The 17,204-nt window shown below is 43.7% G+C and overlaps 1 protein-coding gene across 2 annotated transcripts; it reads right to left on the reverse strand.

The window, feature by feature from the left end:
- Positions 1–12,287: 12,287 nt before the first annotated feature.
- RPL11 (ribosomal protein L11) lies at positions 12,288–16,837 on the reverse strand. 2 transcript variants are annotated; one of them, XM_081307421.1, is made up of 6 exons: positions 16,813–16,837; positions 15,911–16,061; positions 14,770–14,876; positions 14,134–14,265; positions 12,768–12,878; positions 12,288–12,366 (listed from the first exon to the last, which is right to left on the reverse strand). In XM_081307421.1, exons 1-6 carry the CDS (start codon positions 16,816–16,818, stop codon positions 12,337–12,339), a joined length of 537 nt encoding a protein of 178 aa, XP_081163547.1. In that variant the 5' UTR covers positions 16,819–16,837; the 3' UTR covers positions 12,288–12,336. The 2 variants fall into 2 exon arrangements, with proteins under 2 accessions (XP_081163547.1, XP_081163546.1); XM_081307420.1 differs by lacking the exon at positions 16,813–16,837 and adding an exon at positions 16,582–16,779.
- Positions 16,838–17,204: the final 367 nt, after the last annotated feature.

Genomic DNA, 17,204 nt, shown 5'->3' on the forward strand with positions numbered 1-17,204 from the left:
TGTATTATGTCCGTCTACAACTATAAAGAATTCCCCAGGACTGGGCGTGATTGCACACACTTGTGATTCCACCAGCTCAGGAGGCTGAGGCAAAAGGATCAGGAGTTCAAAGCCAGCCTCAGCATCTTAGCAAGGCCCTAACCAATTCAGCAAGACCCTATCTCTAAATAAAAAAAATAAAAAGGGGGCTGTAGCTGTAGCTCAGTGGTTAAGTGCCCCTGGGTTCAATTACCAGTACCAAAAAAAAAAAAAAGAATTCCCCAGGGCTGGGGCTATAGTTCAGTGACAGTGTGATTGCCTACCTAGCATGTATGAGGCACTGGGTTCAATCCTTAGCAGCACATAAAAAATAAACAAATAATAAAGGCATTCTGTCTACCTACAACTACCAAAAAAAAAAGGAAAGAAAGAAAGAAAAAGGGTATACCTGCAGTCCCAGCACATGGGAGTCTGAGGCTAGCCTGAGTAACACAGCAAAACCCCAATAGTTTCTTCTGTAATATTAAGTATTACAGAAAAAACCTTCAGATATCCACTAATCACATAAATGCTGGCAGATCCATTCTTCATATTCTACTACATAAAATAAAGGGTCACCTGAACATAGCACTGTGATGCTGAGGCAGACTGACAATCACCTGTCAGCAATTCCTGAGTAGAACAGAACTTTATAGTTATTAGATTCTCCAACTTTTGCCTCACCATTTATTTCGCTGTTGATATGTAACTTAAACTGGATGAAAATGAAAACAGTGCTCTGCATTCACAGAGGTGGCCTCATATCATAGATCCAAGTCTCTGCTGGATCATGCCACCATTTTATCTCCAGCTGATTTCTATCTCAGATACTGTTTTCCTTAGACCACATCATTTTCTGTTCTTACTTATTTATTTAGGTACTAGGGATCGAACCCACAGCACTCTACCACTGAACTACATCCCCAGCCCTTTTTATTTTTTTATTTTGAGACAGGATTTTGCTAAGTTGCTGAGACTGGCTTTGAACTTATGATCCTCCTGCCTTAGCTTCTAAATTTCTGTTCACCTTTATCAGCCTTATTAGCAGCTGACTCTCATAAAAGCTGCCTCTTAGACTGTCTTGGAAAAATTATAGGTTAAAATTTGCTATGGACTTTCAAGGTTGCTGGAAAAAAACAATAATTAAGAGCAGCCAGCGCTCAACTATCTCTTCCTGCTATCCCCTTTCCAACGCATGCTTCTTCTGCTTCTGCCCAGTCTCCAGGTTCCCTGTACATAGCTTCAAGATCACATGGTTATTAACAGCCAGAACTGGGAGGATTCTATCCCAGATCTCTAAGGCTCTAGAGCCTGTGCCCACCCCATTATAGTACACTGGCCCTCGAGAATAGGTTTAGGCTCTGGTGATTAAGAGCCTGGCCTGGGAGTCAGAGTGGATTCAAACCCTGCTATGCCACTTAACAGGCTCAAAGCCTTTCATAAATTACCTAATATTCAGCCACATTTCCTGACGTGTCCCAAACATTTCTTTCAATTCTAGACATGCCAAAACAATTAATATCTTTCTTGCGTCCAGACCCTAGTGATCACTATGGTCACAGTTGAAATGACTTCCCCCCAACCTCCTTTTTTTAATATTTATTTTTTAGTTGGACACAATACCTTTATTTCACTTATTTATTTTTATGAGGTGCTGAGGACTGAACTCCAGGGTCTCGCACGTGTGAGGTGAATGCTCTACACTGAGCCACAACCCCAGCCTCCAAACCTCCTTCTTTGCCTGGTTCACTTACAACACTGAGATTTAAATCAAACGAGCATTTCATCATTTCCCCTACTATGCCCATTCACACACAAGTACTCAGAGAACAATCTCAGCAAACCTCACTGCTGTATCTGAAAGTGAAGGGTGGGTACTAGTGGCTGCACCAATGATATTATTTTTATTTTATTTGTGTGTGTGTGTGGAGCTGGGGATTGAACCCAAGCACTCTACCAACTGAGCGATATTCCCAGCCTGTACCAATGATTTTAGATAGGCACAAGGACACAGTATCAACCGACATAGATTCACAAAGTGAGCAAGTTATTCCAATTCTTTTGATCTGTTAGGAGGAAGGTTTTTTGTGTTTTTTAAAAGAATTTTAACATTTATTTTTTAGTTCTTGGCGGACACAATGTCTTCATTTGTATGTGGTGCTGAGGATCGAACCCGGGCCGCACGCATGCAAGGCAGCGCGCTACCTACCGCTTGAGCCACATCCCCAGCCGAGGAGGAAGGTTTGATGCAGTGCTGGTGTATTAAGGTGGTAGTTAAATGCTGGGGATATAGCCCAGTGGTACACGGCCTAGCATGTGTGAGGCCCTGGATTGAATCCCCAGTACTGCAAAAAAAAGGGGGGGAAAAAAAAGGTGGCTAAAAGCCTGGCCCCGAAGAGTGGATTCAAATCCTCCTATGCCACTTAACAGCAGCCTGGCATTCTCATGCTGTGGTTTCTTCAACTACTAACATTATACCAGATAACAGTACAAATGGAGTTGTGCAAAAATCCAATGAGTTACTAATATATGGCCTTGCACATGGTAACTGCTCAGGGACAGACAGCTGTTAACAGTTCCTTTCAGCACCTCTAACCATTACTTGAGTAGAGCAAGCCTCAGGCCCAAGGCCCTTAGCATACAATGGAATCTAACCAGCTAGGAAACTATAAAATATAAAGAGATAAATTTAATGAGCCCATGTAAAGTAAACATTAGGTAATAACACAGGTACCTGGATGTGGCAATAAAATAAAAATATTAAGAGCAGTAGTAGAATGAATGAAGCTGGGAAAGCATATGGGCGTTTTTTCAATCCTCTCCCCCACTAAACTGCAGTTTCATGAGGGTAGGGGCATCTTCCATTGCTGCGTCCCTCAGATCCCAAATCACTGCCAAGCGCACAATAAAATTTTGTTGAATGAATGAGTTTGGCAAACACTCTACAACACAGTCAGTGGGAGATACTCCTGAGGCATTATGGAGGATAGACACCTTCTGAGTTCATGAACTTGAATTCATGAGAGATGTATATGGTCTAGTTCAGTGGTCTCAAAGCACTATTCCTGAATTAGTAGCCTCAGCATTATCTGGGAACCTTTTTAGAAGTTCAAATTCCCAGACTTCACACTGGATTTAATGAATCCAAAATTCTGGGAATAGGGCCCAGCAATCTAGTTTTTACAAGCCTTACAGGAGCTCCTAATGCACTCTTCAGTTTGAACATCACTGATTCAGTAGAACAAAGATAAAGAGCAGGACTGGATGGCAGTCCAGGCAGAATCCAGAGAGCAAGGGCAGAGGGGAGAGAAAGTGATGCACAGAACAGTTGTACCACAGGAGACCTGCAGGTGGAGACACTAACAGGAAGGGCCAAGAGGATTGTTTTTGACAGAATGGTGAAATTAGTTCCTTTGCAGCTATCAAGATGCTACCATAACCAGCTCTGTGCTCTTAAGCACAGCCCTTTGCCTCTCAGCCAGTTTTCTGCCAAGGACTGCTTCAATGAGAGGGTCCTGCCCCTTGGTAGTGGCCCCAAACTTGACACAGGGCTCCCCCAGATGACACCTCTCTTGTGCTTACTCTTTTACTTCACTGGGGGAAATGAAGGCATTCAAAAGAGAACTTCCACAGATCTTCATGCCATCTCTACCACCTACCTGTCTCCACACCCACACTCAGCCTCCAACTTACTACCCCAGCTGTGCTTCTACCTGAATATAGCCCCTCCATTTGTGTGCCAGAAGCCAAGCCCTTTGACCTATTCAAGGTTATTGCTAAGCAAGTTTTCCCTTCCTACATCAATGTTTCTCTACTAAATTTTTCCAATTGCCATAAAGTTTTTTCTCTTACCTGTGCTCCCCTCGGTACAAAGATCCCCCTAGGAGGTGTCTACGCTAGCCATCTCCTTACTCTCCTCATGTTCTCTCAAGCCCACTCTGCTCAGGTTTTCCTGCCCACTGTACTAGCAGCGCTGCTCCAGTGAAGGTCACTGATGACCTCCATGAGATGAAACCAGTAGTGGTTTGCACTCAGCTCCTCCTGCCCTCCTCTTTCACATACACCTTACTTCCAGCACACCACACCCTCGGCTCTTTTACTTTACTCAGCCCTTCTTCTTAGTCTTCTCTTTTTCCAAACCCATTAATGCTGAAGGACCCCAAGCTTCAGTCCCACAGCCTTCTCTTTTTGTTATTTTCACTCCCTTATGATTTTGCCAGTCTCCAGTCTAAACATCTTTTGCTGAAGACCGCCAAACACGTATCTGCAGCACAGACTCCATCTTCTACTCACTTTTTCTCAGATGATTAACAGACATCTTAAATTGAATGGGTGCAAAACAGAATTCCTAGTTTCCTGTCAAATCTGCTCCACAGAGCCAGGTGCAGTGGCACATATTTGTGGTCCTAGCTACTTAGGAGGCTGAGGAAGAAGCATGACAAGTTCAAGGCCAGCCTCAGCAACTTAGTGAGATCCTTTCTCAAAATACATCTTTCAAAAGACTGGGGATGAAGCTCAGTGGTTGAGTGCCCTCGGGTTCAATCCCCAGAACCATAAACAGACAAAAACCAAGGAAAATGTGCTTTGCATAGTCTTTTGTTTGCTTTGGAACTGGGGATTGAATTCAGGGGCACTCGACCACTGAGCCACATCCCCAGCCCTATTCTGTACTTCATTTAGAGACAGGTCTCACCGAATTGCATAGGGCCTCACTTTTCCTGAGGCTGGCTTTGAACTCATGATCTTCCTCCTGCCTCAGTCCCCCAAGCCGCTGAGATTACAGGTGTGTGCCACCACACCCAGATCTGCACAGCCTTTTCCATCTAGTTAATGCTAACTCCAACCTTGTTGCTTAGGTCAGAAATTCATCATCTGTGGCTTCTCTCTCAATCCCTATCCAATTGCTGTTTTACCTCCAAGACATATCTACTATTTGACCATTTCTTTCTTTTGTACAGGAGACTGAATCCTGGGGTGCTTTACCACTGAGCCACAACCCCATCCCTTTTTTAAAAATTTTGAGACAGGGGAGCTGGGGCTGTAGTTCAGTGGCAGAGCACTTGCTTTTCATGTGTGAAGCACTGGGTTCAATCCTCAACACCACATATAAATAAAAAAAAAAATAAAGGTCCATTGATCTATTGACAACTAAAAAAAATATTGAAAAAAAATTTTTTGAGACAAGGTCTAAGTTACTTAGACCTCACCAAGTTGCTGAGGCTGGCCTTGAACTTGCAATCCTCCTGCTTCAGTCTCTTAAACCACTGGGATTATAGGCGAGTACCACTGCACCTGGCTACTTGACCATTTCTTATCACCTCCAATGCTGCCACCAAGTTAGAGCCAACAATTGCCTGAATCGCATTTCTAATAGGCCTTTCTGCTTCTACCCTTGCCTCACATATTTGCTTATCACAGCAGTCAATTATAGACTTAAAGTGAAGTCAGTTCACATGATGCCTCTTCTCATAACTCTCCAAAGAGTGACTCATTCCACTTATAGTCAAGGCCACTCTTTTCTGGCCTTCAAAGCCTCACTCACCTCTCTGACTTTATCTCCTCTTCCCTGCTCACTCTATCTACCATAATGGGATCTGTGTTACATGGTCCTCTGCCCCAGGGCCTTTGCTCTAACTGTGCTCTCTCTGGAAAGCTCCTCCTCACAGATCAGGAGGCTGAGGCAGAATTCCAAGTTCAAGGTTAGCCTGAGCAACTTGGTGAGATCCTGTCTTAAGATAAAAAATAAATAAATGAAAAGGGCTGGGGATACAGCTCAGTGGTAGAGCTCTTGGGTTCAACCCATAGAACCTCCCACCAAAAAAGTGCAAGCAAAGGAAGAATATGTGCATATTTTTGTCCACTTAATTGCAGGAACTCTGGTTCTATGACATGCTTCAAGGTAGATAAGCACTCAAATGCTGAATGAATGAAAAAGCATATTTGTCGGGAGCTGCCACATAGGAGCTGAGCATCCCTAGCTCTAAGCAATGGAAATGTGGAGACTGGCTTCCCCGACAGGAAAGCAGGTGGATCCCCATCTCTGCTCAACAGAAGAGCAAAGCTTTGGGAGTGAGTGGTACCCAATGGAGTGGACTGCCTTCTTGTTCCTTTGTAATACTACCCCTGACCTTTTTTGGGAAGAACATTCCATGGAACTTTCCTTTGTGTGTCCCCCTTATAAAAGAATAAAGAATTCAGGCGGTGTTCTCTCCAATGGATCCCCAAGGTTGAGAGCCATCCTGGATTTTGAAAAGGTACTTCTGTGTGCTTGTGTGCTTTCTTCCGCATTTTCTTCAGTTATTGAAGTAGTCAGATTTTGTAAACCCAGCATAAGTCACCAGCTCAGGTAGACGGCCATCCACATCATTAACACTGAAAACAGCAATTTGTACCTAAATTGTTGTCATTCCCAAAGCCCACTTCTTCATACATTTTAGGGATTTATTTCTGGAAAGAGAAGCCCAGCAAAAATCTCCTGAATCTGAGTGTGCCTTTAGATGAATAATTCCCACCCCCCACCCTCACCCTTTCTTCCCCAGGAAGCTCAAGTAATGGAATAAAACCTTACTTTTTTTTTTTAGTATTTTTTGGTTGTAGATGGACATAATATCTTTACTTATTTTTATGTGGTGCTGAGGATCAAACCCAGTGCCCCACACATGCTAGGCAAGTACTCTACCACTGAGCTACAACGCCAGCCCCTGAACCCTATTTTACACAAGCCCCATGGCCCAGAGAGACTTGTCCAGGTAGTCAGTGGCACTGTTGCTATCTGTGCCCAATCTGGACAACATACTGATCACAAGAGCTGGACACCATGAACACAGTGAGACTGTCACTGAGTAAGGTTACAGGATGTCTGCTATGAAGTATGCTTCCCTCCATATTTCTGCTTTTGAGTTTTGTTTTTTATAGTACTGGGCAACCAATCCAGTTCTTTACCATGGAACTACAACCCAGCCCTTTCTTGTTAATGAGACAGGGTTTCACTAGGTTGTTTAGGCTGGCCTTGAATTATGATTTTCCTGCCTCAGCCTCCTCCTAATAAGGGATGTGCCACTGTGCCTAGCTTACCACCTGAATGAAGAACTTTTCCCATTTAATTGTAAATTCAGGGGCTATTTGGGTATTTGTCCCTGTAGACTCAATTGTCGACAAGGCTGACTCCATTTCTGATTCCCTGTCAGTACTCCCTGGGGATGTGAGAAACTCAGGCTAAAAGGATAAACAGTATGTTATAGGTTGGTCCACTTAATTTTGGGAAAAGCTGACAGGTGTGTCTCAAGGGGCAGATGTGTGGTTTAGCTTGATTCTTAAATTGGACAATTTGTTTTCTTCACTATTCCCCCATGCCCTCCTCTTTATTACATTTAAGACACAAGGTAATATACTCAATGTCAAGAAAGAATCCCAACAGCCACCGGTCAAAGGGTCTTCCTGGATGACCATCCTGAGAATAACTACCATCACACAATTACTTTCCTAAAATCTAGGCTGAAAGAGGGGCCAGCTAGCAGTTAGGAGGCTCTTCACAGAAGGCAAACCTCTATTCTGAGGACTGCATCTCAAATTCTTCCAAGGGATTTGAAATGCTTAAATCCTAAATTCTGTGCTCTTAACCACTAAGATATACCATGTAACATATTTGAACAAAACCAAGATTTAAAGCAAATAAGAGAAAAACTGTATTTCAGAGGCAGTCAGCATGATACTCAAAGGGTTAAAATATGTTATCAAAGCAGTCCATTCAGAATAACTGATGTCATGAATGCCTTTGCCTTTAAAGTTCTCTTCAGGCTCCAGGTAACTACTGACATATTTCACATAAAATTACACCAGTAGCAATAAATACAATTACATAACATCCTAGAATCACGTTACATAAAGGTCCTCAGTTGGGACAAACTCAACTTTCTCTTTTTGTGAGTGCTCCGCAGAAATCCCAAGGGCTCCCACATGGCCAGGCAAGCACTCTAACCACTGAACTACATCCCCAAGCCTCTGCAACTCATTCTGTTCAATGATCTGTGAAAATATAAACCATCTGCACTTGTTTCTGAACTGTTCTGCACCTGCACCTTAAAGAGTCAAGTTCAGTCCTCCTAGTGCCCAAGTGCCTTAGGCTGGATTCCCCTCTGACAAACACACTGCCGTTTTTCCATAACAAGCTGCTGTTTATTTAAGTGGTTAGTGTACCCCGCAGGTACCAGCTTAGTCCCCAGAGGCTGGAAGCTTAAATTATTTGTGGGTAGTTTCTGGGCCCGGACCTAGAATGCACATGGGCCTTAACCCTTTAGGACTCAGGCCTTTTTGGCATCCTATTCATTGTGATCTTCACCAACTGGTTGCCCAGAGAACTTCAGCATTTGCTTTGAGTTTAACAGGTTAGAACTAGTGACTGGTTAAGCTGTGGGAAAAGGCAAAAGCAGCAGGCTCCACTTTAGAAGTCCAGAGAGGCTGCAACCAGTGGCAGTACTCATCCATGATCATCACTGCTAGCAAGAGTCATAATAAAACTCACTGCTGAGATGCTTGCAAGGACAAAGTAGGTACATATTGGGCAGGGGGACAAGACAATGGGATAGGACAGCTTCTCCTGGGACAGGTCAGACATTCAATGCAGGCTGTAGAGAAGGCAACATGTCCTACACGTTCCTAAAATGGAGTATTACATAACCGCTATAATATGAAAACATTTTTTAAAGGGCTGGAATGTAGCTCAATGGTAAAGTGCCCCTAGGGTCAATCCATGCTATCACACACAAAAAAAGGACACAAAGCCGTTTTAAACCATCATTAGCTGTTTTCCATTGGGGAATGACAACCTACTATCTTGTGTGATAATTCCTGTACAACTACTTAGCATAAAGACAATCCTTGTAGATTGATTTTCAACAGTAACTTGCATCCAGAGACACTTTTGTTTTGCAGTATTGGGGATTTAACCCAGTGATGCTCTAATACCGAGCTACATTCCCAGACTTTTTCCTTGCTAAATTGCCTAGGTTGGTCTTGAATTTCTGACCATTCTGCCTCAGTATGCTGGGATTACAGGTGTGTGCCACCGAATCTGGCTGACACCTTTTAAATTGGTTTATGCTTCATGCATGCTAGGTAAGCACTCTACCGAGTTGCAGCTCCAGTGCAAGTTTTATTTATTTATTTTGGTACCAGTAATTTAGACAGGTCTCACTAAAATGTATAGGGCCTTGCTGAGTTGCTAAGGCTGGTTTTGAACCCACAAGCCTCCTGCCTCAGGTTCCCGAGCCTCGGGATTGCAGTTGTGCCAACCGCACCTGGCACCCAACCAAGTTTTGATCACTTATAAAGATTCCTAGATTGCTCTTACTTAAATTTTAATCTCCCCTTTGGCCATCCTACATGGACTACCTAATTGGTGTCCCAGCTTCTGCAGCAGAGCCTCAGATAGTGGACTCCCAGTACTGTGACCTGGCCCCATTAGCTGGACTGATTCCCTCCTGCCTTGCTTTCTGGTTATATGGGCTAAGTGCTGTTTCTCAACCAAAATGGGAGCTCCTAGTGTGCACAGACGTGTGGCCCCATCATATATTTATGCATCAGTGGCCACCCTTTATCCATGTCCACAGCACTTCACATACTCATTAAATGGGATTATCCTTGTGGCAGAACCTCTGGTATCTCCAACATGCAGGCACATACCAAGTTAATGTGGTAAGAATCCCAGGCCTATAAATTTTCAAATGCCTCAGGGGGGGAACTGGGCAATATTATCTCAGCCTCTTGAGAACTCTGCCCTAAAGGTTCACTGCAGAACTAGAACATTGATTCAGCAAAGTAGCACAGCATTTTGGGGCCTACTATTGGGATAGATGAGATGCCCACCATCTTACTCCAATGACAATCACAATTCAAGATTGAGGCACAGGATTACCTAACAATGTCAAAAATTTCATAGGTTAACAGTTGAAGAGGGCTGGGATTGTGGCTCAGCGGTAGAGCACTCGCCTAGCACATGCTAGGTCCTGGGTTCGATCCTCAGCACCACATAAAAATAAATAAATAAATGAAATAAAGGGTTTGTGTCCAACTACAACTAAAATATAATAAATATATAAAAAAAAAAAAAAACAGTTGAAGAAACCGGGGGGGTGGGGGAAAAAACCACAAACAAGAACTTCATAAAACTAAAACTCATTAAAGAAATCTCTATGGACATCATTCCATCCCCCTTTTCTTCTGGCATTAGAATGTGGGCAGTGCTTGTACACTTTGGAGTACATGCATATAAACAACCTGCAGATCTTGCTAAAATGCAGACTAATTCACAAAATCTGAGGTGGGGTCCAGGAGTTTTACCAACTTCCAAGTGATCCTATCTATCCACTTGCCAAAAGCTCAACCCCAAACACAAATGCTTTAGACCCCAATGGGATACTTGTTTGGAGGTCAAGCTTCTAAACCAGAAAAGGGGCCAAATGTTCTGCCACTGGCTGCTCTACATAAGAAAGGCATGTGTCCTCACTTGTTCTTGTCCCCAGATGCTTCATGACTCACCCAAAATCTCACTACTAGTTAAAGCCAGGACTAAAATCCAGTTAGATCTCTTAACTCCTAAAGGTGCTACTGCCACTGGGCCAGAAACCCAGGTAGTTTCCTATTTTTAACATGGGCAGTCAACTGAGCACACATACAGCAGGACCAAATTAAGTTCAGACAGGTCTATATTGTTAAAATTAAATAGCAATACAAAAAATAAAAAAAGAGTAAAGTCTAAAAACAGTTAGTGCAAGAGGATGGTGGTAGCAACAGGACTGTGCATTTTCCATTTCTGCAATGCTTTTGATGAGATCAGAATGTGTTCCACCTCTGTAAAAACTCATGCCCAATTCCCTCTGCACTCAGCCACCCACCCACCACCCTGTTTGTTCACAAATATTTATTCTAGTTGTAGCCATTATTTAATTCTGAAGTTAATAAAACCAGGCAGGCTCCCCCTTAAAAAAATGAAGGTAAATCACAAAAATCGTTCTCCTTTACTCCATCTTTACTGCATTTATGAGATGGTGGCCCTGGCCCTATAATATTAGAAGCGAATATGCATGTGTAAGTGAAATAAAAAGTATGTGGTAACATATTCTATGAGTCTTTCTTTTAACCAACTGGTCTAAAAATTAGGCACACCAAATAGCCTCCAGGCTTAAAAACGCCTACAAAGGCATGAACAGAAAAAAGTTGAACCAATCAAAAGGAGTAAACCATTGAACAGAATCAGAATGTACTAAAAATTTAAGCCCCAAACCTAGAATGATGATTTCAATAGCCAAATCCAGCCTAATGGCCAGAGAAATGACACCTTTTGATTACTGCTCCACGTCATATGATAAATCACTATAAGCAACAAATAAATATTCTACTTATACACTAAGGGAGGGTAAGCTTTTAAGAGTAATGTTTTTTATTTACGAAAACACAAAGACTAAATCAGGCTCAGTGGTGCAAGCCTGTAATCCCAGCAGCTTGGGAGGCCAAGGCAGGAGGATCACAAGTTTCAAGCCAACCTCAGCAACTTAGTGAGGCCATCTCAAAAACAAACAAACAAAAAGGACTGGAGATGTGGCTCAGTGGTTAAGCCCTCCTGGGTTAAATCCCCAGCAACCCCCCCCCCCGCCAAATTAACATTACTAGTCTTAAGCATTCTTTCAGTATGAAACTAACCCTTTATAAAGAATATCGTTATTAAGGGGAAAAAAAGAATATTGTTATTATTTCCTCCATGATACAGATAAGAACTGAGGAAGATTCCTAACTCACTCAAGATAATAAAAGGCTGGGAATTAAATCTAGACTGTTCTTATCTACTTACTCTGCTTTTCAAGAAACAGATTCTCATTTTAAAGGCAACCAAGTCTGAAGTTAAGCCAACATTTAATCTCAAGCTCAAACCAAAGCCTGTGATCCATTCCATACACACCAAATCCCTGAACACAAGGGAGCTCCCAGGAACAGGGGAGAACTGCACCCTACCTTTAATCAAGACCCTAAATCCAACCCCAGCCCCAACCATGCCCTCTTTTTAAAACCAGTTTACATGGACTATTGCACCACAGCATCACCTAGAAGGGTGTGGTAAGCACAGACAACACTTGGACTTGGATCTGCCAAGAAACACTGGCATCCAAACGGAGAACAGGGTTTTTACCAGCTATTCCCATCGAAGCTTAAAGTGGCTTGAGATCCAGGGACTTGAATATGGCCAGGCTCCTTTCACAGAACACACAACAGTAATGTACATTTCACTGAAAATGTTTTATTGGCCTTTTGGATAGAAACGGGAATTTATTTGCCAGGAAGGATGATCCCATCATACTGAAAGAGAAGAGATTTTTATTTTTTTTTTTCAGAAAAGGAGGCAACAGCAATGATTGCAGCAAAGGCTAACATCGGAGAATTCAAAACTAATACATGAACTTCTGAATCCCATGTTGTTTCTGGATTAAATGGGAAGCCAACTAACAATTGCTATACTATGCTCTCTACACTATACCTGAAAAAAGGGGGTTCCTTTTAAAGCCATATTCCTCCCCTTCCAGCTACCCATATTCACAATTCTGGGGGTTCTTTTAAATCACCAACCCCAGAAACCCACATTTGCCAAGCTGCCCAAATACTCTCTCTCCTTAAAGAAGCTACCCACCAAATAGTACCATATTTTGCACCCCCAAATCCCAACTCCATCCACCACTTCACTTGAGATCCATCAGCTTTACCTTCTGCTGGAACCAGCGCATGGCCTCCTCTTTGCTGATTCTGTGTTTGGCCCCAATGCAGCCTGTCCTGCGCTTCTTGTCTGCGATGCTGAAACCTGGCCTACCCAGCACCTGTCCCAGGAATAACCAACAGTCACCTAGTCAGCTCAGAGTCAAGAGCAGACAGACAAGACTCACACATTGGAGACTGATCAAGTCACCTGGCAAATCTGGGTTTCTGGAGCAAGACCCAGGATGATCTCAGTATCTGACAGAACAGTCACTGGCATCCCAAACAACCTAATGCTATAAGATAGGCTTGCCGCACAGGCTGGAATTTTCAACACATTCCTCCTTCCCTACGCAACTTCCGGTGGTGCTGAAGATTCTCTACTACTGTTCCCTAATCACCAAAGCAATTTTCTTTTAAAAAAGCAAGTTAAGGGGCTGGGATGTGGCTCAATTGGTAGCGCGCTCGCCTTGCATGCGTGCAGCCCGGGTTCGATCCTCAGCACCACATACAAACAAAGATGTTGTGTCCGCCGAAAAACTAAAATAAATAAATAAATACTTAAAAAAAAAAAAAAAGCAAGTTAAATAAAAGGTTTGTGGGCTGGGGATGTGGCTCAAGCGGTAGCGCGCTCGCCTGGCATGCGTGCGGCCCGGGTTCAATCCTCAGCACCACATACCAACAAAGATGTTGTGTCCACCAAAAACTAAAAAACAAATATTAAAAAATCTCTCTTAAAAAAAAAAAAAAGGTTTGCTGCCCCAAACTTTCCACAAATACCCAATTTTCATTACTTTTGTGTTATTTGGTAAAGGTGTCTCTACCTAATTCAGGTTCCATATTAGTCAAGCCTGCTGCTTCTGGGTACTATGTTTGAACCAAAAACACTGCAGTAACACAAATAGTCACTTTTATATTAAAATCCCCAAGCATTACAGTTGCATCACCCAAACCTGGTTCTAAGTTATCTGGGTGGAAGCCAAATCTCCCCAGGGTCCATGGGAAGGAGCTGGGAAAGAGTAGCCTCAGTGCATCCAACTCCCAGGTCAAATGCAGCACCAGTACCTCAGAAAATTTCCAATTCACTGGAAATTCACTGGTTGTAATAAATTCCCTGTATTCCCCTTTTAAGCCATGTTGGCACTTGATCTCAAGACTGAAAGCTTCACAACAGCAGGGACCTTGTCTGTCTGTCCTGTGCTGTACCTCTACAGTTGCCACAAATGAGACTCATCTTCCCAAAGGGGGAAAACACAAAGCAGACAATACCCAAAGCTTCAACCCAACAGCTGAACATCAAGCTAGCACAAAAGAAAAAGGAGTAGCCAATTCCCCTCTCCTCACACACCAGGAGTGGAAAAAAGGTCTATTCATTACCACATAGAAGTCCAGGCCGTAGATACCAATGCTTGGATCATATTTGATGCCCAGATCGATGTGTTCCTGGATCCCAAAACCAAAGTTGCCAGTATCTGAGAAGTTATTTTTCCGTAATTCATACTCCCGCACCTGAGGAGAAAAATGCAGCAAATTCATTACTTGTTATTTTTAACTACCCCCAAAACAAAACTACAATTCAATTTAACTTTGCAGGGAACACAATCTGGATTTCCCCACACCAAATCACATACCCTACCTATGGATTTCATAGAAACTACCCAACTTCCAAAGAGCAGAGGCATCAAAATGACTCCTAGACTCTCAAGTATCTAATTTTTTTTTCCCTTCACTTTTTCAGGGCTGAGGACCAAACTCAGGTCCTTGCATGTGCCAGGCAAGTGTTCTGCTACTGAGCTAATCCACTACCCCTCCATCTTTTCAACTATCAAAGAAAACAGTTTAATCCTGCTAAGTATAGAAAAAGTACTTTAGAAACTAAAATATATGCCTGTGCAGGGCATACAGCACATTAAAAAGAATAGCACATTAAATCCTAACTAAGACCACTATAATTACCTACATGTTGTTAAGTAGGTGCTAATCGATAGTGCCCTGTGAGGGGACCAGCCTCACCTTTAGACCTTTCTCCAGGATTTCTTCTGCCTTGGCCCCACGAACTGTACAGTGAACCGCAATCTTTTCATTTCTCCTGATGCCAAAAGATCTGACAGTGTATCTAGCTGCAGATAGGGGTAACAAGGAGTTAGGTATTGTCATACTGCACTCATCTCTTCCCCAGATCTCCATAGCCAAAAGAGGCAATAAATATCCATCCACATTCTAAGTGCTGGTGTTTTATCAACTTCATCTATAACACAAAAAACGAATTTTCCAACTTCAAAGTAATCCAGTCATACCTCAACAATTAATAACGCAAAGCCATACTATCAAGTCTCCAAAAGGTCAAGTTCATAACCACAATAGGTCAAAGAGGCACTAATACTATGACAATCATTGAGTTCTTTTTTAATTTTGTAGTCATAGACACAATACCTTTATTTATTTTTATGTGGTGCTAAGGATTAAACCCAATGCCTCTCATGTGCTAGGCAAGTGCTTTGCCACTGAGCCATCACCCCAGCCCGTCATTATGTTCTTAAGAAAACAAAACACTATTGATAACAGCCAATATTTGCTAAAAGCTTATTGCATCCTTATCCTCAGTTTACCAATGAGGTTCTGAGAAGTTATCAACTTGGCCCAAGATCACAGCTGGTAATAAGAAACAGGATCTGAATCCAAGGATTCAACAAATTCCACTATCCTCAAGCAATAGAGCATACACTAATTCATTTTATTCTTTGACTTTGATGAAAAAGCAACTACTATAATCTCCTTTATGCAAATAAGCTCACGGAGGCCCAATCAGCGGAACTCACATTAAGAAGAGGTGAAGCCAGAATCAGAATTCAGGCAGTCTCAGTATACACCCCTGTTCTTAAAGTAACCTGTTATCACCTTACCTGCTAATCAGGTCTAATGTCCCTTCCTATGATCCTACTCTTTTCCAAGTAAGGAGGATTCGAGGTAGAGTAGGACCCTGCTCATGTCCTACTTACCTGAAAAATCTTTACTTGGGTCAGTGTGAGCTGGAGATTTGCTCACAGAAACGTAGTATGCCACCACAACTAACCTCCACAGGGAGGATGCTTCTTTCAGTAGTTCATTAACAATTAATAAACCCCCAGCCCCTTCCATGTCCGCCACTACTCACCTTTAGAAAACACTGGAGTCTGGCCTGTAAGCTGTTCCAACACCTTGGCAGCCCGGGTCAGTCTGTCTCCACTCTCCCCAACACAGATGTTGAGGCAGAGCTTGCGGATGCGAAGTTCCCGCATGGGGTTCTCCTTTTCGCCTTGATCCTGCTGCCAAGAGGGTAGCACCGCAGTCAACACATTCACAACCCGGTCACAGCCGAGACCTCGGTTTTTACTACTTCCCACTTGCGCGCCCTATTTTTTTTCCTGCTCATCCCAAACACTAGATAAAGCCCCAAGGATTTAAAAGGGTTCGCTGTGTTTGCCGGGGAGACAGGAAGGAAGCCCGCTCGGGACCACGACTGTCCCGCACGCACGACACGACACGGGTGAGCACTGAGGACGAACCCCAAGGGGCTCAAAGCGCTGGGTGAGCACCCCCATGTAAGGCCGAAAAAGAAGGGAACGAAAGCCGACTTTAAATTCAGAGGAAACAGGAAACACGTGGTTTGCGAAGTCCCCACCAAGCTCCCAAGTTGTCCGCGGGCTGGGGCCGAAGGCTGTCGCTTTTCTCAGCAGAGCAACCGGCCGAAGTTCCCCAGCACCTGACAAGTCTCAAGTCCCCGGGGCTGGGTAAAAGCCTGGACCCCATGTCCTAAGACCCTCCCCTCGCTCCAGCTGCACGCACTGCGGCCCGGGCCGTGCCCTGAACTCTCGGAGAGACTTCCCAGAGCCAGCTCCTAGGAGATGACAGGGTCCAGCCCCGCGCCTTCAGCCCGCACGGCCCGGCCAGTTTCGGCTCGAGCAGCTCTGGGGGCTCCGTCCTCCTCGGTTCACGGGTGACATAGGGCCCGGGGGCTCGACCCGCCATGGATGGAGACGGATGAGGGCGAACCAAACCCAAACCTCCACTACTCACCGCCATGATGGAGAACAGGAAGAGAGAGTGGAGCTTCCGGCCCAGGGCCTTATGGGTCAAGAGGCGGGCTCTTTTCCCAGGCTGACCAGAGAGACGAGGGAGAGGAAGAGAGACCGGGCGCAGCGTCCACCTCCCTCTAGTGGACGGTGCTTGCAACTGCAGACTGGTTTTTAGTTCCTGACCCCATTGACGTCCTCCGTTCCTACAGTCTCAGGCCTGATGGTTCTTGCACAGTGACACTGAAAGCTACATTATACCAACTGTGCAAGTTATGAAGCAAATTTAATCTGTAATAATATAAAAAAATAGAATTTATACAAATAGAACAGAGTGGTGGTTTAAGCCCCTGCGTTGTGAAAATAAGCAGATGTGGACGTGTTTTGGTCAGCTAA

This window comes from Spermophilus citellus (genome assembly GCF_964194105.1).
Source record: "Spermophilus citellus genome assembly, chromosome: 9".
In the NCBI taxonomy this organism is placed as follows: Eukaryota; Metazoa; Chordata; class Mammalia; order Rodentia; family Sciuridae; genus Spermophilus; species Spermophilus citellus.

Coding starts and splice junctions, on each gene's coding strand:
- RPL11 (XM_081307420.1), bottom strand. CDS start 16,764: ATGGCGGGTCGAGCCCCCGGGCCCTATGTCACCCGTGAACCGAGGAGG. Junction 14,266..14,769: donor TCCTGGAGAAAGGTCTAAAG/GTGAGGCTGGTC, acceptor TTTTCTCCTCAG/GTGCGGGAGTATGAATTACG. Junction 12,367..12,767: donor TGCGCTGGTTCCAGCAGAAG/GTAAAGCTGATG, acceptor CTTCTCTTTCAG/TATGATGGGATCATCCTTCC.